This window comes from Populus nigra, chromosome 1 (assembly GCF_951802175.1).
Source record: "Populus nigra chromosome 1, ddPopNigr1.1, whole genome shotgun sequence".
Lineage (NCBI taxonomy): Eukaryota > Viridiplantae > Streptophyta > Magnoliopsida > Malpighiales > Salicaceae > Populus > Populus nigra.
In genome coordinates, this window is record NC_084852.1 from 36,518,863 (window position 1) to 36,541,635 (window position 22,773).

Genomic DNA, 22,773 nt, shown 5'->3' on the forward strand with positions numbered 1-22,773 from the left:
ATATATATATAAATAAATAAAGATTTGGCTGTGTTTTTACTTTTCTGAACTTTATATGGGTGCTAAAGCCTCTAAATAACAAAATTATTGTACATAATTCATAATTACAATAATAATTTCATCCATAATACTCAAAAATCAAAATATTTCATGAACACAGATTGCTTTAGGCATTTCGTCAAACAAATTCTAAGCATCCATCAAACTATCTTAGGAAAGCTCTCAAAATTAGGGCTCAACAACGGAGATGGAGACAATTTCAAGCTCCATAACAAACTCAAAGCCTCTGTGGAATTGAATCAACTGATGGGTGATTCTGTCCATGTGGGCACATTACAGGCTGATGAGGGAAATGTTGCTGCTGAAGAAAGAACAAACGAAGCGTAAAAAATGCGCGGAAAAAACAATGGATTTTTGGAAATGCGCCTAAACTCATCAAATCTAGAAAGGAATCCAACTCAATTGACCCTGATTCTTTCTACTTCTTCATTTTTTTTAGTTTCCTTCCTTATCCCAGTCCGAAACTAGAACAACCTTCGCTTTCTTCTTTGTTTTCGTTCTGTTCCTGCTCATCTCAACCTGATTGTTGAATGGATGTCTTACCGACCGGAATGATTGAAGAATGGAATCCAAAACTTTATCAGAATTTCATTACTCTAAAAACCCATTTGTCTTCTTCTTCTTTCCCCTTAAATATAATGTTTCACACAAATCCCATCAAAAGAATCATGGAATGGAATTCTAATGGTCAGGATAATATTAACTTCTCTATCTCTATCCGATGAATCAAAACGACAGAGTAAAGGGATCGAGAAGTTAAAGAAACACCAATAGCAATAACAGAAAGAGGATATAAAGAGAAAATACATAAAGAAAGAAGGTAGATGAAAGAAGAATATTGTCTCTCTTCATTTTTAGAAGGGAGGGAAATTAAGAGAGTGTAAATGAATTTTGTTCGGAGAAGGAAAGAAAAGGAAACTATTAAAAATGAATGTTCTTTACTAGGTAAGGTTTATATATATATATATATATATATATATAACAAGTAAAATCATAAATTCAAAATCAAAAGTAATATTGAGAACTTAATTATTTAAATCGAATTTCTCCCATTTTTTTCATTAAATTGGAAAGACAGGCTTTCCTAGTTTAAAGAGAAGGTTTCCATTTCTTTTCTTTCCATCTATTGTTCTTAGCCCATTTTAGCCAAAAGCAGCCCTCAACCAATAATTCAACTTCTGAAAGCATACATTGGAATGCAATTGAAAATAAAAGACGTTTTATTTTTCTATTGTTTTCTTTTTTTGGAAAATGAGTACACAATGTTTCCCCTGGAAAAGACCTCCGAGCCCGAGGGGATTTCTACTAGCTACTTCCAATGGACATTTCCTCTTCCCAACAAATGAACAAATGAACTAACTGTACAATGGTGCCAACGCAGGGTTTCTTTGATTTATGGTTAAAAAACCAGCTCCTCAAACCTCTGATGGTGGCAACTCCTGTGGCATTCAAACAAAATCTAGGCTTAAGATTACAGTAATACATTCGCCATCTGCATTTGAACATACATTTTGAGGAGGGAGGGGGAAGGATTGTGGAAATTTTGATAGAAAACATGTTTTGCTTCTCCATGACCCGATTCCGATGCAGCACCATTGAGCATCTTCCAGGATGTGCTGGATGGAGCCCGTCCAAGTATTGCATCGACCACAAGGAGCAAAACTTGGTATGTACATCTCCATTGCTCAAATTAAAGTTCCACTTCATGAAGTTCATCTCCAAAACTACTGCTACTAGGCATTCGCGTCATGGATTGGTTGCTAGGCATAAATGGTGAAGGGGTCATGCCCAAAGCCTCCCCTGGAGATTTGGATTCCATCACCTTAGGAGGACTAAATGAATCACTGAAGCTCCCACTCCATGACGCTGTTCGTCGTGAGTTGGATGAAACCAAGTCTTTCCCATTTATCATACCCCCCTTTCTCGTAATGTTATCCATGCTTGGAAATCTTTGCATAGCCATTGCTGACGAAGACGTGGAAGGCTGTGGATAATCATTCTCCTTCGCATTGAATGTAGAAGGTTTTTCAGTGGTTGCACTGTCTTCTTGTATGTTTTCTGCTATAGCTTCCATAGAATATTCTGGTGCGGGTGCGGGAACAAAAAACTTCGCATTTGAAGCAACAGCAGGTTTGACAGATGGAACAGACGGGGACTGGAACAGATTTGCTGGTTTTCCACCACCTTGGTTAAAGGTGTCAACATACCTATCAAACACCCATGATTGATATTAGTTTGTATTAATTAAATCACTTAAAAAAAATGGAACAAAAGTCCTTGACCTGGACAAGTAAATTTTCTTCAAAGCTTATTATATCAATTTAGCCACCCATTTCAATTGGATGACAAGATTAGGATTTAGGAACTCAATGTACATTGGAGTTCCAACTGGATAACAAGAATTAGCCATATTGCTGGGCATCCCACAACAATATGATAGAACCTTCGTGTGTGTTTTCCCTAATCCACTCTTCCCCCATACCACATATTCTTAGTAAAATAAAGCAAAACTTTACCTTCACTTTATCTATTCATCTAAAATTCTATTGACAAGCATCCTAACTTTCACGATATTCATTATTTAGAGAAGAAAAACAGAAGGCTTCAAAATTACCTTGCCCTGACACCCATGCGCCCACGAGCCGAGAATTGATTTGAACTGGCTGGAATAGGCGGAATCCCTGAAGGATGGTCTGTTGAAGTGGGACTCTTAAACGTTGAGTTCCCATCAGTCAGAGACACTTCATTCTTCAAAGCGGATTTCAAGTTGTAGTCAGAGCCTCCATTCTGGAAGCCTAGAGTTGTTGGAGGGGGTGCCAAGGCTGCTGCTTCAGCTGTGGGTTCAACACCTTCCTCCACCCATCTCTTGAGCTTTTCATCATAATAAAATTTGTTCTTTTCACCCAATTTAGCCTTCAGTCACAATACAAATGATGGTTAACAAGAGTACCAGGAGATTGTCCATAGTTTCTCCCTGAAAAAGTCAACAGAAATCACATATGAAAATCAATCTACCTGTTTATCCGAGCGAGGCCTTAAGACTAGCCCTACAGTTTTCTGCAAAAGCTGTGATCCAAAACCAAAACGACCAAACCGAGATGACCCCACTGAACCTGATGCCTTACTTTGTGTGCTGGAAGGAGTTCCTTGTGTAGATGAATCAGCCTGATCCTACCACAAGCCAGTAAGAAGACGTGATATAATTAACATGAACATCAAGCAATTCAAGTCTAGTATTTCAACTTGCAGAAGATAACACACCTGTATTGGACTTCTACCAAAGTCTGGCTCTGAAACACTTCTATTATGCATTGTCATTTTATTGCCATCAGCTGCCCATTCACTTATGGGCTCTGTTGAAGCAGAAGATATTAGAGATGACATGGTCATTGTTGACTGACTACCTGATACTCTGGGAGCCATCAGTTGGTGATGGCTATCTGGCACACTTCCTTGTGATGCTGATGGTGCGGGTGGTGGCAGGCCCCCAACAACACGATGTGCAGTGCTATCAAAAAAGTTGAGCAACTTGCCAACTATCTTTCCTGGAGCCAAATTTGTGGTGAATCCACCCTGAAAAATAGAATATTTAATCGTGGTCAGAATACAGAAAAGCAAATAAAGAAAGAAAGAAAGTAGAGTTTATGATAAATTATTACCTGCTGATGGGCTCTAATCCTTTCCTCAAGGGATAATACTAAAAGCTTCCATGTTTCTACTTCAGGAGCTCGACCAGTTTTTAGGGATTTTAAAACAGCCTGACAATACCTAAATAAATTCACCAGATTCAGACAACTGAAGGACAAATTATATAAAGCACCTACTTCAAAATTGTCATCCCCTTACTTAAGTGAATCAGAGACTTTGCCCACTTCAGCCAGCATGTATGCATAGATGAGCTTATACGGCTGAAACGGTAGCAGGATAAACTGGGAGTTACCAAGCACCTTTGAGTATTCATACAACTCAGTTCTCTGTCAATACATCCCATTAAATTAATCAAGTCAGATTCCATTGAAGGAGAGTCTGTGTGTGAAATCTTACGAGAGAGAAAGGTTGAGTTTGAAACCACAAGAAACATTCCAAAATGTCACCATTCTCGATTTTGCTCATAAAGATTGGATTCTGATCAGTGATTTGTATAATTAACCAAAACCTATCTATCCAGCCTAGAAGTGCAGAACAAGTTGTTCATTTGCATTGGAAGCACCCATCCCATAATAAGCTACCATAAATAAATCATAAATAATCGCGCGTACGGGTTGAACAAAATAACAGAGCACCTGAATAGCCTCTGGATTAGCATATGTTCGGGGATGCTTCCAGTGATCTGCTCCAATTAGGCATAGCCTTGCAGTGTCTGAATATGACTCAAAGTTTGCTTCCGCTATCAAATAGCAGATGTGTGCAGCAGTAATCTGAGTAATCACTCTCATGTAAGGTTCAGGATACAGGATTTTCAATAGAAGGCACCAAACAAAGGACCAAAGAAAATAGATACCTCACTTCTATCCTTCCATAGGCAATCTCCAAGATGCATGAGCACGAGCTCATCATCTTTTGTTCTGTTTGCAGTTATTACAGCCAAATTCTCTTCCCAGTCGTCAAGCATTCTGTTTGCCCCAAACTGCAATTGATAGCAAAGCATATATAAAATTATACACCAATAAAAACTAGTTAGAAATTTCAGCTTTTGATAGGAAATGAAAAGGGAAGAGCTTGTCGTGGCAAAGGTAAATTACAAGCAATTTTTTTACAAATTGAAAAGATGGCAGTGACATGACAGCTACATCAAAGCCTATAAGCATTAAGTATCCTTGTGAACAGGACTGAGGAGAAAGCTTAGTTATTCTATATATTGAGCGCTAACAATATACCCATTATGTGGAAACAACAGTTGATATAGCCGGTCGGTAGTATTATCAACAAAATCCTAAACACAATTCTCTTCTCTTTGGCTTCATTCTCAAAGGTTCTCCATCACTACAAAATATCCTCTCAAGTTTTTGATAGCAAAATATGTGATTTTAACTGAAAGAATCCACAACATAGCACATGCATTCAGCCCTTAATATAGTATGACAATTCATGCATCACTATCTCACCTGAACAGGTTGTTGAGGGATACTCAAATCACCAGGAAAGCCACCATGTACATTAGAATCTGTGGAAAATACCTCAGCTGGTTGCCCTGCTATTAGCAAGCATAATGTTCGCAAAGGAGAACCAGCTGCCAGCTGGCGAAGTGCCATTAGCTTGACAGTATCAACATAGTACTGTATCAACCCAGCCCCAAAAACATGCAAACAGAGAGAGAGAGAGAGAAGCGAGTAAATATCTGAAAATCTTCCTTGTACGCGAAATTATCTGAATAAAATCAAAGGCATCAGAGTAACATAGACGAAAAACCTGATCACCAAGCTGTGATGCAAGAACAAGTGCTGGTCCCCACAGCTGGCCTTCTTGTGCACATTGTAAAGCCTCTTTTTTTCTACCAGAAACCAGAAGATGTTGTACCTCAGAAGCAGTTTCCTAGTACATACATCAGAATCTTTTACAAGACAGATAAAATGTCAATACAATAGTGAGAAATAGCAAAGTAGTATATGAGATACCCTAATTTGTCCTTCAGAGGGCATATTCTGCAAGCAGTGGTCAAGGGCACCATACTCACTGAAGTGTGTGCTATTCTTCTTGGCAGATGCAAAGAGTTTTGCAACTGCTGATTCTGGAGCATCGCTCTCCTACAAAAATACAAATGATATTCAAAATGCCAGGTTAGTCATTTCTATATGTGGCTATTCAGTTATGATTGCAAGGCAACAATATTAAGGACCCATTTTATCATATAAATAACAGTGTAAGGAGATGATGTGAAACTCAATGATGTAACATCAAATATCAAGAAAGTAAATATTAGGAACTACATCAGGAGAAGGAAAATAAACCCGCAACAAACTTGTTGCATCATTAATTGGATTATAGTAACACCCAATGCAGGTTGCTTAAATGCTTCCGGTAGCCCATGTGCTTTCGTACGTGGGCCAGACCACCTACTCTTTTCTAGTTTAGAAATTAGATACCCCATGCAGCATGCCCTTTCACTTATGTCCGGCCAAGTCTCTCTGAAATAAGCAAGGTAAATTAACTCCCAATGGGCTTGAAACAGTCTTCCATTTTGAGACATTTCAAACATCTTTTAGAAAAACATCACACAAGAGCATGAAAAGCAGGGAATCCAAGAGGAGATAATTTTATTTCTGGCTTTTTGGTTGGAGAGAGGGAGAGGCATTTCATAGCCTTATGTTTCCAAAGACTAACCTATCAAAATAAAGATACATTGCAAAAGTGTTTTTTTCTTACTAACTCGTCACAGAACAAACAACAAATGCATACAAGTACTTGCTTTGTTAAAGGAATCGAATTAGCTCTTACAAATCCAAATGGGTGACATAGAGCATAAATCTGCAAGGGTCAAATTAAAAGAAAAGTAACAGATACAGAGTGATTTATATATATATATTGAAAAAGAAATTTGTAATTTACCTTCAATAAATTGTCAGTTCCAAATGGAGATCGAAGTTTTCCATAATGCTGACAAGCTATTTTCAGTAAAGCGAGAAGCAACCTCAATACTTCGCCTTTTCTTTGATTTACACCAAGTGATTCACAGTGTGCAATTCTCTCATCAATCCACTTATTCAATTCTTTATTTCCAACATTTCCGCCCACCAAAGGACCTGGAAAGGACTGTTGGCAGAGAGCATGAAAATAACTGCAAGTGCCCCCTCCAACACTTGAAGCATTATCACTACTTCCTAAAATAATCTCCATCAAATTCATAACTGCGATTGAGCCTCCTACATGATCCTTCACATGAAATAAGTACACATTTTTAGCCCATGAATAATACCAGCATTCAAGAAAATTTTTTAAAAAAAATAGTTTCTTTTAATTTATGAGAGAACTGACACAAAATCTCAAGCACTTTTTAATTCTCGTTCTCACCAAGACTTCTGGCTACCAAATTATCAGTTAAGAGAACCACTCATAATGTAATGCAAAAAAATGAGAAAAAGAACTATGAAAGAGAGCGTTTCAGAGCCTCACCTGGCTGCTGAAGGATGTTTTCCTAAGAGAACTGCTATCTTTCATTACTATGAGCTTCCCACCAAATCCAAAAGTAACCAGTGCATGTGGAGGACGCCCAGCAGATGATCTCCCAGTGTTGGGAGCATAAGAAAACTGCTGGTTGCTCTGAAATGATTGATGGGGAACACTTGCTTGTTTCTGACTGCTAAAGTAATCATTTGAAAAGATTGCTTGTTCATTCTGTTTTACAGTTTCCTGATTACTCTTCTGACTGAAGTTCCCGCCATGTACAAAACTTTGTGACCCAACAAATCCGTTAGCCTCAGCATAACCTTGACTTGCTTTGTCATATGATGGAACTGTCCCCGAATAATTAAAAGCATTCTGCTGATCCACATGATTGTTCATGGACACATTTGAACCATATAAATTCTCTAATTGCTGGTTTCCACCAAAGTTCGAAATAGTATCTGTCTTGGCAGCAGTCTGAGGTTGCCACATATTCAAACCCTGTTGATTGTAGCTACCATAAGACTCACCCCCGCTGCCATGTAGGCCTTGGCTATTATAGCCCTGATAGCCATACTTGTCAGCTTGTCCGTACTCAGCATTCATGCTACTACTATTTGGGGAATAAGGATTGCTAAATGCGAATCCATTTTGATTCTGCTGATCATTAGTTTGAACAGTTGTTGATTGTGCAGATGGTGTGTAACTGTCCAATGTGCGCCATTCTCCCACCATTGCATCATAATACCAACCAGGATATTGTGGGTCAAAAACCATATGTTCAGGGTAACCATTATTATTCCCTTGGGAAACCGGATTCCAGCTAGACACACTCTCGGTTGTACTAGTCTCAGCCACAGTTCCCACCACAGACTGTGAAGTCTGCTGCAAATAATTAACCTCTTTTTTCCCATCAGAGATTGAGGCCGAAGCAGCCACACATTCAACCCCCAAAGCACCATCAGCGCTCCCTTGCATGCTTGCTGTAGCATCAAAAGCATCCACTTGATACCACTGCCCAGTGTTTGCATCTTGCTTCCATCCAGGATACATGTTTTCCCAATACTGACTGCTACTCAAGTCCAGTCCATTCACACTCTCCATCACCGATCCTCCATAAACTTGTGAACCATCTTGATATTGCTCATAACTGACCGAATTATCCAAACCTCCACCACCCCTATTCTCTACATTACTAGCACTTTGAACTATATTTGCAGGAAAATCTTCTGAACCGCCTCCAAAATCATTAAAAAAATCAGAGGACGAACCAAACCCATGATTCCCATTGTCCGCAGAATCTGCGTAAAACGAACCCCACCCCACTTCCTTAACCCCTGATTTCAGTGATCCACTGCTTTGACAAACAGTAGTCTCAGGCACAACCTCCGATCCAATCCCATCATTATTTGACTCAATCACCCCATCAGACAAGCCCAACGAATTCACTGACTCCAACGCATTACTCTCCTCCGCCTTCACACCATCCAATCCTGCACCATCATTTTCAACCTTCCCCTCGAATCCACCTTTTGTATCCTCAATACTGAGATTGGCAAAGGCTTTCGCCTCATCAGAATCACTTCCCTCTGTGAACTTAGAGCCCGAATCCAAATTAGGGGGCCCAAAATCATCATCAACTAACTTATCAAAGAAATCCTCATCCGTCTGATCCTCCATCACGTTAAATGGAGGATTCGTAGCCATCTAAAATACCACTGATTTAACCCTAACGATCTACAAAAATTTTCAAGACCAATTTAGCCCTCCAATTTTCCCTATTTCACTCCTAAAATTCGAGCTGTGATTTAATCAAAACACCGAGATCCAAAAACTAAAAAGATCTAAAAGGCCAAAATCAGAGAGATCTCTCTGTAATTAGAGAAGTATAACTTAAGATCAAAACATAAAATACAATATAAAAAAAATTAGGAATCTGGGGATTGAATCGAACGCATTGGAAATAAAAGGAAGGAGAAGGAGATGTACTAACTTACAGATCGGATCAGGGATTTGATGAGTGAATCTAGAGCGAGAGAGAAAGGAATGGAGCGAGAGAGAGAGAGAGAGAGAGAGAGAGAGAGAGGGAGAGCGTTCGACTTGGCACCACCTACCCAACAAGAGCAGCTTCCGTTTTTCGTTTCTTTCTTTCTTTCTTTTTTTTCTAATTAATTTCTTGTTTTATTTTATTTCCAGAAAAAGAAAATTGTTATCGCAGGTGGGGCTGTGCATACTTGTTAAGACTCAATTCCGTTCCCGTCCGATCTTGCAAATTATTTGGTATCAACAAATATTTAGGAGTTTCTTTTATCGTTTAAGATTTTATTTTATACTTTTAAATATCCGAAATAAATATTTTTATATAATTGTTAATAATATTTTTGTTTTGTTTAAGATGTTTGAAAGAAAAAACAAAACAATATGGATCTTTTCCATCTAAAAAACATTTCATATTATTCTATGTTTTTATAACTATTATTTATTTATTTATTTTATTTATAAATATATCATGGTATATTTGTTATTGGCTCCTTCATTTATAAAATTCTAATTCCACTCATGTTTGATGCATTCCACAAACCATTTCATTCCATTGATTATAAAGTGATTTTATTATTATTTTACTCATAATATTAATTACATCTCATCTAATTTAATTATTTATAAACTTTATTAAGTCTCATTGTTAGATATTTATAAATAAAGATTTCGGTCTATTGATTTGAAAACTGACAGTTTTTTCTTTTTAAGTGATCTTAAATATTAGCTAAAATTATTTAGCAACATGTTTACACTAAAATATGTGCGTATTATCTTTGTTGTTTTTTTATATATCTTTATTATTTTAACAATTTATTTGTATTTTAATATATTTAATATTTTTATTTAAAAAATTTTAAATTAACGAAATAATTTTTTTAATTTTTAGTTTTTTTAGAGCCCGTTTATTTTTGTATTTTAAAAATACTTTTGAAAAAAAAATTATTTTTTTGCTTTATTTTTTTAATTTTCATATTATTTTGATATATTGTATCAAAAATAAATTTTAAAAATTAAAAAAATATTATTTTAATATATTTTTAATTGAAAAATAATAATTATTATAATATCAAATGTGCTCTTAATAAATATATGTAGAAATAAGAGAAAAGTCATTTTAACTTTTCACTAAGATATTATTTTATGTATATAAAATTAGAAGAGAAAAAAAAAATTAAATTAGCTTTTTTTCTTCTCTCATTGGAGATGTTTAGGAGGTTTAGAAATATAGTTGGAATTGTTTTTTAAAGTACTTTTCACTTATAAATACATAAAAATAATATTTTTTATTTTAAAAAAATTTATTTTTGATATCAGCACATCAAAATATCTAAAAATTCAAATAAAAAAATCTAAAATTTTTTCTCTCCTGTCGGGAGATGTTTAGGGCATAGTTTTTAAACTCGGTTGGGTCCAAGGTCCGGGTTTTGACAGGGTTACCAGGTCTTCCGGGTCAATTCTTTTTTAAAATCAAAACGACGTCGTTTTAGTAAAAAAAAAACAAAACGAAAGGTCAACCGGTTGAAACCGGGTTTTTGACCAAGTCAGCCTAAGTTTTTCCTTTCCTTAGTTTTTCTTAAACTCGGCCCGGTTCCAGCCCCGAGTTGACCCGTCGAGCTCGGCCGGGTTTCAAAACTATGGTTTAAGGAGTTTATAAATGTAGTTGCAATTGTGTTTGGTATTACAGTAGCTGTTGTGGTTGTGGTTTGAAAAAAATTGTTTTATAAAAAGTACTTTTAGTTGAGGTTAGTTTGAAAAAATAGATATTTGGTTAAAACTGTGGTTGAAATTGAGGTCGAATAAAAAGTAGTTTAATGTGTTTGGTTAAGAATGCTTTTCAAATTAAGGTTATAAAATAATTTAAAAATATATTTATTTATTAATATTAATGGTTTTTAATTTAAATATTGTAAATTTAAACTATTGCTATTACATCATAAAATGAATAATATTTAATATAAAATATTTTTTATTGTTCTATTAAACTATCTATAATTCCATCACGTATGAAATACGTCCGATAAAGATTACAGTTTCATTGGTTTCGTAAGCACGCAACAACATCAGGTAAAATATCATCAAAAATAAAATTAGGATTGTGATCAAATTTTACAAATGTTACGTCATCAAGCGATCTCCTTCTAATTTATATAGTGTTATTAAATAATATAAAATACTAATTTTTCAAATAAAACACAATTAAAAATAAAAAAATAATTTTTTTTACGGGGTCGGACCGGTTCAATACATTTCTATAGCTTTAAACCGGGTCCCATCTTCATAGGAGGAGAAGAACGCAAGAGAAACAGATAAAAATTACTTCCCGTGAACTGAGATTCGACCTCAGATTTTAGATGGATCCATGTGGGAAAAAAAAAAAAAAAAAAAACCCCTAGAAGTTAAGAGCATGTTGACATGAATTTAGAGCGGAGAAACAGCTCAATTTCGACAACCCTCCAAATTCCATACCAAGGACCTACGACCAGAAAGGATCCACGACCAGAAAGGATCCAAAAGGACGTTAGGTGAAAGCACTTGTGTTGAAAGTTGCTTGCTCCATGGCAGGCATCAAGTTTTTTTTATAGCAATGTTAGTTTTTATACGAAGTGGGCGACAAACACAAACACAAGGCCCCGCTTTGAACAGTTCGCGGCTTTGTTTTTCAAGCTTCAACCTCGTAATTTCTGCAAGGAAGCAAAAGCGATGCTTAGCTGGATGAAAGGTTTTATTTGGAATTGCGAGAGGTTTTGTTTGTTTTATATTTTTTATAAGCTTATTTTGTTTTAAAATATATATTTTTTATTTTCAACGTCGACATATTAAAACTATTAAAAATATTAAAAATTATTAATTTAATATTTTTTCAAACTAAACACAAGCAAATATAATTTTAATTGCAATGTCAAATAATGGTGTTTGTTTAGTAATACAGTGAATTATGTTTTTATAAAAATATTTTTTTAATTGAAAATGAATTAAAATGATATTTTTTTATTTTTTTATTTTTTATTTCAATACTTTAAAACAGTAAAAAAATCAAAAAATATTAATCTAATATTTTTTAAATAAAAACATACTTTAAAAAATTGTTTAATTTCAGTAATAAACGGAGCTTTAGTGGTGTTTGAAAATGTAGTAGCAGTTGTTTTTTAAAGTGTTTTTCGTTTATAAATACATTAAAATAATATTTTTTATTTTTAAAAATTATTTTTAACAGCAATATATTAAAATAATTAAAAAATATTTTAAAATACAAAATCAAAGAATTAAAATGTACAAGCCTTAGTCGTGAAGGTTGTGATTCCATGTTCAAATATGCCTCCGCTAACTACCCAACATGTGGCCAAGAATTATGTTTCCACAATTAAACTGCCCAACATGGACCGTGTTATGAGAGAAAAGGAGTGGTGTAAGCTAGACCACGCTTAGCTATCAATAGGATATTATGGATATGATTAAATTTTTTTAAATATAAAAATAAATATTTAGGTATTGTTAATATTAATTTTAGTAAAAAAATTATATTATATAAAAGTTTACTCAGTATAACCTGATTAACTTTACGAGTTGAAAAGTAATATGAACTATCTGTAAAAATACAATTTGATTCAAAAGAATTTTTAAGATGATATCTTTTTTTAATATTAAAATAACAACACATTAGATTGACTTTGATTAATCTAAGTTATAAAACTATAATAACCTCTTAGAAAACAAATAAAAACAAATTATAAAGTCTAATTTTTAATTTACTTAATGTTAAATGATGAAATTAAAAAAAAAACATTTTAAAAGGCAACCTGAATTAACCTATCAAGCTCGCAAATCAGGTTCTAAGACCGAGATAATCTCATATAAATAAATTTAAAATAAATTATGAAATTTAATTCTCAAACAGCCCAATATTGAAAGATAAAACTAGAAAAATCAATTAAAAAAAACATAAAAAATGACCAAAATCAACCTGTAAAATCTTTAACCCGATTTATGATACTAAGATAATCTCGTTGAAAAAATTAACTTGATTTAACTCTGATTGCTTGTCAAATCTGCGATTCTAGTCATGAGATTAAGAGGACCACATGAAAAGCAAATCAAAACAAATTATAAAACTCAATTCCTAATCGATCTTTTATATATATATATATAAACTAATTAAAAAAATCAAGCACTATTTTCGGTTCATATTGTCGGAATAGTCTTATAAAAATCAAATAAAAATAAATCATCAAGTCTAATTCTCAATCAAATAAAATATTAAATTATAAAATCAAGAAAGAAAAAGTCAATTGAAAAAATAAAAATGAGTCAACTAAATTAACTTTCCAAATCTGCAATCTAAGTTATGATACAGGGACAGTCTAATAAAAGAAATCAATATTGAAGGACATGAGATCGAGATAACCTATTAGAAAGAAAATAAAAAAAAAATAACATGATTTAACCGGGTTTAAGATACAAAAACTTGCGTCTTGATCCCGAGATCAAGATATCCTTATAGATAATAAATCAAAACAAATTATAAAACTCAATTCCTAACCAACTCAATATTAAATAATAAAATTGGAGAAAAAACAATAAAAAAATAAAAAAACGACCCAAGTCAACTCAGATTAACCTATTGAGCATTATTATCGGGTCATAAGACTGAAATAACCTAATAGAAAGCAAATAAAATAAATTATGAAGCTTAATTCTTAATTAACTCAATATAAAAAGATAAAGTTGGAAAGAAAAAATTAAATAAAGAAGAAAAAAAAAACCTAGCAAACCGAGTTAACTTACCAAATTTATAATATATGTTATGAGAGTGTGCTAATTCAATAAAAAAATAAATTTAATATTAAAGGATAAAATAAAAAATAAAAATAAAAAATATTTTTTTTTCAGGGTTACACTAAAACACGTGAGAAAGTACTATTAATTAGTCATCACTAGAGTACTTTCCACCACACATGTTAGTTAATTGTTAAAATGTTAATGCTAATAATACGGTTTGTTGGTTATAACTAGAATAAAAGCTATTTGAATCCGTTTGGCAACGCGTTAGCGTTCATGTTTCTTTAAAAATACATGAAATGGCTGTTTGGTTATAAATGGTTAAAGCAATCAAAATAAATGAGTCCCGCTATTTATATGCGGCAGGACCACGATTTTTTAGAAGCAGCAAAATATTGCTTTTGTACAAGAGTTTCAGCCTGTGACAGGCACACTGTTTAGTGAATTGCACCGTTCACGTGAACAGTGCAATTCACTTGCACTGTTCACGTGCATAGTTTTTTTTTTTAAAGTGTGTTAATTTTTTTAAGAGTTTTTTTTAAAAAAACTAGTTTAGAGTGAATTAAATATACTCGTATTGTGATGTGAACAATATTTTTTTTTCCCGAAAAACTAGTATAGAGTGAATTAAATTCACTTGCACTGTAATATCAATTTCATACATGATAATATTTTATCTGATTTTATTACACGCTCACAAAATTATGAAAATTGTAGTTCTTATCGGCTGAATTTTGTATGTAATGGAATTATAAATAGTTTAATGGAATAATAAAAAATATTTTATATCAAGTATTATTTATTTCATGATGTAATAGGAGTAGTTAATTCTATAATATTTAAATTTAAAACCATCAATATTAATATATATATTTTAAAATTATTTTATAACATCAATTTCAAAAGTATTTTAACTTAACACATTAAACTACTTTTTCTTCAACCTCAATTTCAACCACAGTTTTAACCAAACACCTATTTTTTCAAACCAACATCAACTAAAAGTAGTTTTTATAAAACAACTTTTTTCAAACCACAACTACAACAGCTACCGCAATACCAAACACATTATTGATGGAGGAAAACCTGCTTTTCTTCTCCATACTTATGCTTATGCTTGTTTGATAGAAGTTTTTATTTTTTAAAGTGATTTTTAAAATTTTTTTATTTAAAAAAACATTAAATTGATAATTTTTAAATACATTTTTTAATAATTTAAATGTTTTGATATTAAAAATAAAAAAAATTATAAAAAAATTATTGTTTTAATATGTTTTTAATTAAAAAATAATCTACACTACGAAGCACATTAACAAAATACAAGGCAGACAGGTTAAAGAAAAAAAATGACTTTGTGTCTTCCACGATCACAATTCACAAATATTACGAGGGCGTTCCCATGCAACTATCTTCCCATTCCCGTATGTTGAAGTAACATTTCAACTAATATTTTAAATTTATTTTTTAAAGGTTATTAGTTTATATTTTATAAATTTTAAAATTATTAAAAATTTATATAATCATTAAGACACATGCAAACTAATTTGGACATCTATAATAATTAAAAAATAAAAAAAATTTAGAAGCCGGATTGAATTGTTGTGACAGAGGTACACATTTTGTATCCTCAGGGAGGTGGTTAGATTGTTTTGAAAGTTTATCTTCTTAAATTATAAATCTTTAGATAATATTCAGAATAATTTATTTTTTAAATTCCATTGGGATTTATCAGGATAATATATACCAGTGGAGTGTTTTTAAGATTTTTTCGTAAAAAAAGAAGAAGTTTAATTGACAAATAAAATATTTGAGAATATTTTTATTGTAAAAAATAGAAAGAGAAAATTCGTTCCTTGATTCAGCACTTCAGCTCACTAATTATAAAAGAAGTGACTATCGATCGACTTATGAACTCTAATAAAAGATGGCTTTATCCTTTTCAAGTGACTGTTTAGTATGATAAATGTTATGATTTAAAGTATTTTTTATTTAAATAATATTTTTTTATTTTTTAAAATTTAATTAAAAGTAAACAAAATAAAAAATAAATAGCATAAGAGATCACCGCAACGCTAAAGAGATCCTAAGACCTTCATTTTGGTGGCCTGCTGCAGTGGGCCTCCTATTCGGTAATTGTGTACATCTCTCTTATTTGTAAGCAATCCAGTGTCACTCTGTCAGTCTAGGAAGCACAAATATAAAATATAGGATATGAATAGGTTTAATGACACCCGGGATATCCGAGCCAATTTATATATATTATAACTAATTCTTGAAATCATTAAATATTTTACAAGTTCAATAAATATATAAAATACTGCAAGAATAACAAGCATATACAGAAAAAATTGAACCTAGATGCAGGGGAAAAAAAAAAAGTGCCACAGCCTTTTCCCTTAAACTATAGAGTTGTGACATCTTGAGGCCTGCTTATGGTCAATTTTTGTCCTAAACTGTCATATTTTAGGCAAATATCATCATTGTTTTTACTTGACTATTGTCCTTTACCAAAAACTCTTTAAAGAAATTCAATTTTTGATATATAGAACTGATTTTTTTCATTGATGGTAATAAAAACTCAATCCAGTTTGGTAAATTATTATTTTTTATTTTCTAAATAATAAAAAATCAATAAATAATGAAAAATATAAAATAAGGTGAAACTTTTCTGATTTTTTTGGATGGGTTTCTATGTATAAAATTAGTGTGGTTCTCGAAATGTTCATACATGTTTCTCAAAATCAACATATTTTATGCTTTAGTTAAGTTAGATGTCACGCAGAGAATCTATTAAACCAAAACAAATAAATGTATATGATTTTTTAGGGCCTTCAAAAAAATTTGGGATCATTCCAAATTATCTTCAATTTTCTATAATTTTATAAATATTTAATTTAATAAAAATTAAAAAAAATACATCTTGATCTCAAAAAAAAATTAAAACTATTTTGAAAGTAATTTGAATTTTTATCACCGCATGTAAAAATCTTTAGTTGAATATATATAAATTTAAAGGGGTTTTCGCTTAATAATAACATTCGAATCAAACAAAGGGATAATATTTGTCTAAAACATGATAATTGAAGGACAAAACTGATGAAATTAATAATATAAATCTCAATGTGCCACGATTTTAATATCAAAAGGGTAAAAAAAATATCATTAAATCGTCATGAATAGACATGGATACCCCGATATAATTATAAATTTAGGATATATTTTTTGGATACGAAGCGTTCTAATCTTATATACTATAACAAAGTTATACTTTTGCAAGATATAAAGAATAGCACCAAAATTAAATACAAGCATTAATGATATAATTTATTTCTCTTTGAAAACCAAGGCTACCTACCTAAGAAAACCCAAAGACAGGCCCAAAAAACAGTAGCCATTCAAGTTTAACGAAGGTAGCCCTGTTGTATACGAATTTACTTGCTTCACCGTTCATTTGGAATCAAACTGGATCGTTGCTTAACTTTGCGGTGGTTTTAATTGTGTAATTGAGAGTTTAGTATATTTGGTGAAAGTATATTAAAATAATATATTTTTTTATTTTTAAAAATTTATTTGGGATATTAGTATGTTTAAATGATAAAAACATAAAAAAATAATTTAAAATTTTTAAAAATATAATTTAACCACAAAAACAAACATACGGAGCTTCCTCCTTTGAAAACCCATAGTAACCAAAAATAGTGAGAAGCCCAAAACAGTAGCACAGGCCATGGAGCCTTGGAAAGAAGGCAACGAGTATAAATTTATACTGTTTTTGTTTTTGTGGTTTTATCGTATATTAAAAAAACATTAAATTTTTTATTTTAAATTAATTTTTTTTTAGTATTTTTGAATTTTTTAATATTTTAATATTAAAAATAATCAAAATATATTAAAAAATAACATCTACAGTCTTGCCGCACCAACATCCTGAGATTTTGGAGAGGAACGAGACAGAGACACGTGCGCCATATTCCCGCCACCACAAATACAGAAAACGCTGCCACTTTCGACAAAATTCTCATATGCCCACTCTTTCAAGATCTATGAGAGCTTCAGTCGGTTTATTTATTTATTTTATTAATATAAATATTCAGGCTAGCTTACAAGTATTATTATGTATCTTAATTAATTTTAAAAATTTTAAAATTAATAATTATATAAATCTCTAATAATCATAGTTTTGAAATCCGACCTGGTCATCGACCCGGTCAAGTGATCGGGTCACGAGTCAAATGGGTTGACCCGGGTCAAACCAGGTCAACCCAAAAAAAATTAGAAAAACCATACAATTTCTCTAACCAATTAGCTTAATACCATCATTTTCCTGCAGTTTATTTTTTGTCATTATAAATTGCCATTGCCGTTCACTGATGGAGAAAAAATTATGGCAACTGTGATCAAATATATTCAGAGAGAGGTGGAAAGGGCATTTTTATTTGTTTTGCAAGGAAATTGGCAATCCATCCAAATATAGGCAAGGAAATCAAATTGATAAAAGATGAAATGAACACATCCAAGTCATCAGAGAATCAAACACGCTAACAATCAACTCCACATTTGATTGTCATTAATCATAACAAAATTTTGCTCAAACACATCCTCTAACTCAAAAGACTTCACTTCATCATTTTGAGGCCTGTTTTCCCTTTGCCTTCTGAATCTTCAAAACCCTCTTCACAATCTTTTGCTCCTCCACCAAGAAAGCCCCGGATAATTCTCTCCTTAACAGCACTTCCAGACAAGACTCCACCATAGGCACGGTTCACAATCCTGCGATTCCTTGACAGTCTAGACCTCTTATATTCAGCAGGTCTCAAGTGAGGGATCCCTTGAATCCTCTTGCCAGTAACTAGGCACTTGGGTCCGCTAGCCCTCTTCTTGGTGGTTTGGTAAACCAATTTCCCACCAGGGGTTTAGACCACACGGTGTTGGTTAGATTTTGTGGCGTAGCTGTGACGCTTCCGGTAAGTCAGACGCTGCACCATTTTCAGATCACCAGCTCTTAAGTCTCTGGGTGGTGTGATGGAGGATAAAACTGGGCACTTTGGACCCTCTTGCTGAAACAGGCTCTCATGATTGTGATGGAGGATAAAACCTGAGAAGCGAAAGCTTTTGAGCCCTTGATTAGTTGCCCATTTTGACCCCCTGTTCTCCATCTACGTGCTTCCATGATCAAATTTCTCTGCTCCTTAGCTGGGTTTCAAAGAGTAACATTAATTAGGCTATTGATTTTGCTTCGTTATTCTTCACTCTTTAGTCTTCAGCGTTTTGGCATTTTAGAAAGCTAAAAACGACATCGTTTAATGACAGTCAAAATAAAAAAAAAATTAATCGGGTCTCATCCGGGTTTGACCGGGTGGACCGGGTCCCCAGTCAACCGCCGGGTCGACCGGGTTTTCTCGGGCCAATTCCCGAGCAGGTTTTTGCCTCCACCCGGACCGGTCCCAGGCCCGGGTCGGCCGGGTCCCGGTCGACCTGCCGGGCCGGTCCGGGTTTTAAAACACTGCTAATAACCTTAAAGTTTATAAAACTCAAATTAATTATTTTTTAAAAAATAAATTTAAAATTTAACCAATTAATCTATATATATATTTTCCTGGTTTGTTAAGTTTTAATTTAGAAATCAAAGGTATACATGAGGTCGAGCCCTTAAAATCATTAAAAGAAATTAAGATTTAATCTGAATTATTAATAATTAAACGTATAAAAAGGTATAATAATATTTTTTTACTATCAAATCAACAAAAGAGTAGTAATAAATCCCATCATTTTGTATATTATCATTCATTGGGATTTTTTAAATGCAAAACCAGCTGGGAGAAATCCCTAATGTCATCATCCCTGTGTTTGTACCATCTCGGTAAAGAAAAATAAAACTTACTTACCCACCAGTTGGACAAAACCTCTAAAGCCATCCTTGGTCAGATTTTACCCCCAAGTTTGCTATAATTAATCAATTCAATTTGGTTGGACTAGCATTAATTTTTTCATAAAGTAAAAGAAAATTGAGGAATACAAAAAACTTGATTTCCTTTTTTAAAAAAATAATTACAAAAACTCTATAGTTTTATCTGAATTTCATTTTCCATACACAATTTCATAAATTATATTTTACATTCCGAATCAAACAAAAAATTGAAATAAAATACATTGTTGAGGATGCAAAATGTTATTAAATATGCAAACTATGTAATAAAAAGTGTAATTTATAAAATTACAAGAAAAAAGTGAAATTACAAGGATTTTTGTAATTATGTCAAAAAAATAAAAAATCTTAATAAATAAAAAACATCTAACAATAATTGGCCATTAATTTTTTAAAGTTATTTTTTTCAACTTTGAAAAAACTTTGAGATGGTCAAACAAGATTTTTAACTGTTAAAGTAAAATTCTCAAAAGCTTTATGAAAAATAAAAAAAAAATTAAAGTGCTCAACCATTATACATACATACATACATATATATATATAAACAAAATAAAAACATAAAATACAATATAAAAAATTAGGAATGATTTTTAATTTTAAAAAATTAAAATAACTTCAAAGAAATGCGTAGCCATTAAAGTTTTTGTTTCTTAAATATCTCAGACTTGAATATATATTTCTTAAACATCTTCGAAAACTAGTAATCAATTTATAATTTATTAAAATTTAATCTGATTGGATTAAATTAACAAAATTTGTAAACACAAGATAAGACTTGACTGAATAATTTCAGAAGAATTAATCTATAAAATTGGTAGAAACACACGAAGGATTTTGGGAACTTTAACGTGGCAACGAATCGCTGTAGTCGTAAAGACAGCACAATGTTCCCCACGACAATCATTTATCAAGTTTAGAGCATCTTTAGAGTTGGAATCTCAACGTATTCTCCACTCATTGCAGTGCCGTTTACTGTTTGTCCACAATTATTATTTTTTTATTATTTTTTAAGATTTTTTAACGCTTGATATTAAAAATAAATTTTGAAAAAAAATAAAAAATATTTTAATATATTTTAAACATAGTTTTAAACCCGACCTGGCCCGACAGATCGACCCGGAACCCAGTTAACCCAGGGCAGGAATGGGGACAGGTTGAAGAAAATATAGGGAAATAAAAAACCTGGTTGCAACCCAGTCAAAAACTCTGTTACAATCCGTTGGTTTTTTTTTACTAAAACGATGTCGTTTTGATTTTTTTAAAAAAAAAATTGACCCGGGTGACCAGGTCAAAACCTAGAATCCAGGTCTTGAATCGTCCGGGTCTATAAAAAAAACTATGATTTTAAAACACAACCCTACTACATTTTCAGAAATTAATTTCCTTGCTCGAAATGGCTGTGCATGAATTCATCATCATTTACAAATTGATCACGCCTGCTTTGTTCCCTTACCATAGAAGTGGTTTCTCAACCACAGAAAGACCGTCGACAACCGCATGATAAAAAAATCCATGATTGGTTGGTCAATGGCAAAATCATCCATTTCTCTCTGCATATTTAACCATTTACTGTTTTGTGCTAAACACAAAAACTAATGGGACAGTAATTATTACTGTTTCCCATGCTTGCTTGCTCGGAGGCTAAAAACACCAAATTTATTCTCCCAACGACATGTTTCTTTCACTTTTATAGATCGTGAAGATGAAAAAGTAGTTGATTATGCATCTTAATTTCAATCAAAATACGTGGCTCACTTCCGGTCATATGTTGATCCTCAAATGTCAATGATAATTTATCTGAGAGTTTTCGGTGCTGTTTAAAATTTTAATAATGTTATTTTTTATTTGAAAATATATTAAAATAATATTTTTTATTTTTTAAAATTTATATTTACGGCAACATGTCAAAATAATCTATAATTTATAATAATAATAATAATAAAATTAATTTTAAAAAATTCAAAACTTTCAAAAACAATTTTTGAGCGCTATTCAGTAGGACCCTATTTACGCTAGGCATGTCTAGGAGGTGAGTGAAAGTGAGCACGGTGCATGCCATAGCCTGTCTGTAGAATACCATCGAAGGGGACCGGTGGTCGATGAAGAAAAAAATTATGCTAATCCGGAGGCTATATTATTTGGATTATCCTAGAGTGGTTGTTAACAAGGGTTAGCCACCTGTCGAACTCGCCCCAAAATCCAAACGAGTAAGACTTTATAGTTTATAGTTCGGTCCTTTACCTCGATTAGCTGTCATTATATAATAGATGCTGCGAGGGCAGTAATGATGGCTGTTTTTAAAGTATTTTTTATTTGAAAATATATTAAAATAATATATTTTTAAAAATTTATTTTTAATATTAACATTTTAAAACAATAAAAAATATAAAAATTTAATTAAGTTAAAGAAAAGAGTAAAAAGTTTTAAAAACTATGGTTAGATCGTTCTCCACCCTCGAAATATTTACATACAAGATGCATTAAAATGCTTATTATGAAACTAATAAGTGGATCCATCATTTATGATATTTGATTATAGATTATTATACTACTTAAACCCCTTTGCTATTACAATTATTATCTTACAAGGTATATTAACATGGTTATACGTTTTGATTCTTGTTTTGCATGCTAATTATGGTGTTAAATTAAACATCAATGTTATAGGATATAATTTTAGATTATAGTTAAAAAAATTAAAAGAATAATGATCAAAATTAATATAAAAAAATAAATCTTTTTCATTTTTATTTTTAAAAAATGTTGCAAACTTCAGTTTGGTTTGTGAAGTTTTAATTTTCACATATATGATCCCTATTGTTTTAGGATTTGAAGTTTTAATTCTAAATTTTATTTTTTTTCATATT

At 32.1% G+C, this 22,773-nt stretch overlaps 1 protein-coding gene and 1 pseudogene across 2 annotated transcripts; both read right to left on the reverse strand.

The window, feature by feature from the left end:
- Positions 1-1,262: 1,262 nt before the first annotated feature.
- On the reverse strand, positions 1,263-9,312 carry LOC133673355 (protein transport protein SEC16B homolog). Of its 2 annotated transcripts, none has more exons than XM_062094110.1 (13): positions 7,171-9,312; positions 6,607-6,930; positions 5,676-5,804; positions 5,470-5,592; positions 5,166-5,336; positions 4,562-4,687; positions 4,344-4,478; positions 3,907-4,034; positions 3,720-3,828; positions 3,322-3,633; positions 3,076-3,225; positions 2,675-2,973; positions 1,263-2,267 (listed from the first exon to the last, which is right to left on the reverse strand). In XM_062094110.1, the coding sequence occupies exons 1-13, from the start codon at positions 8,866-8,868 to the stop codon at positions 1,751-1,753; spliced, it is 4,221 nt and encodes a 1,406-aa protein (XP_061950094.1). In that variant the 5' UTR covers positions 8,869-9,312; the 3' UTR covers positions 1,263-1,750. The 2 variants fall into 2 exon arrangements, with proteins under 2 accessions (XP_061950094.1, XP_061950085.1); XM_062094101.1 differs by having other exon boundaries at positions 3,076-3,231; positions 7,171-9,311.
- A 9,139-nt stretch (positions 9,313-18,451) lies between these two features.
- Positions 18,452-18,995, reverse strand: LOC133683173 (large ribosomal subunit protein eL34-like; annotated as a pseudogene).
- Between the last annotated feature and the right edge of the window lie 3,778 nt (positions 18,996-22,773).

Bases quoted from the DNA above. Each gene is read 5' to 3' on its own strand.
- LOC133673355 (XM_062094101.1), bottom strand. From the start codon at position 8,868: ATGGCTACGAATCCTCCATTTAACGTGATGGAGGATCAGACGGATGAG. The intron at 6,931-7,170 runs GTGAGGCTCTGA...TTTCATGTGAAG, and splicing joins AAACATCCTTCAGCAGCCAG to GATCATGTAGGAGGCTCAAT. The intron at 3,232-3,321 runs GTGTGTTATCTT...GGCTTGTGGTAG, and splicing joins TTGGTAGAAGTCCAATACAG to GATCAGGCTGATTCATCTAC.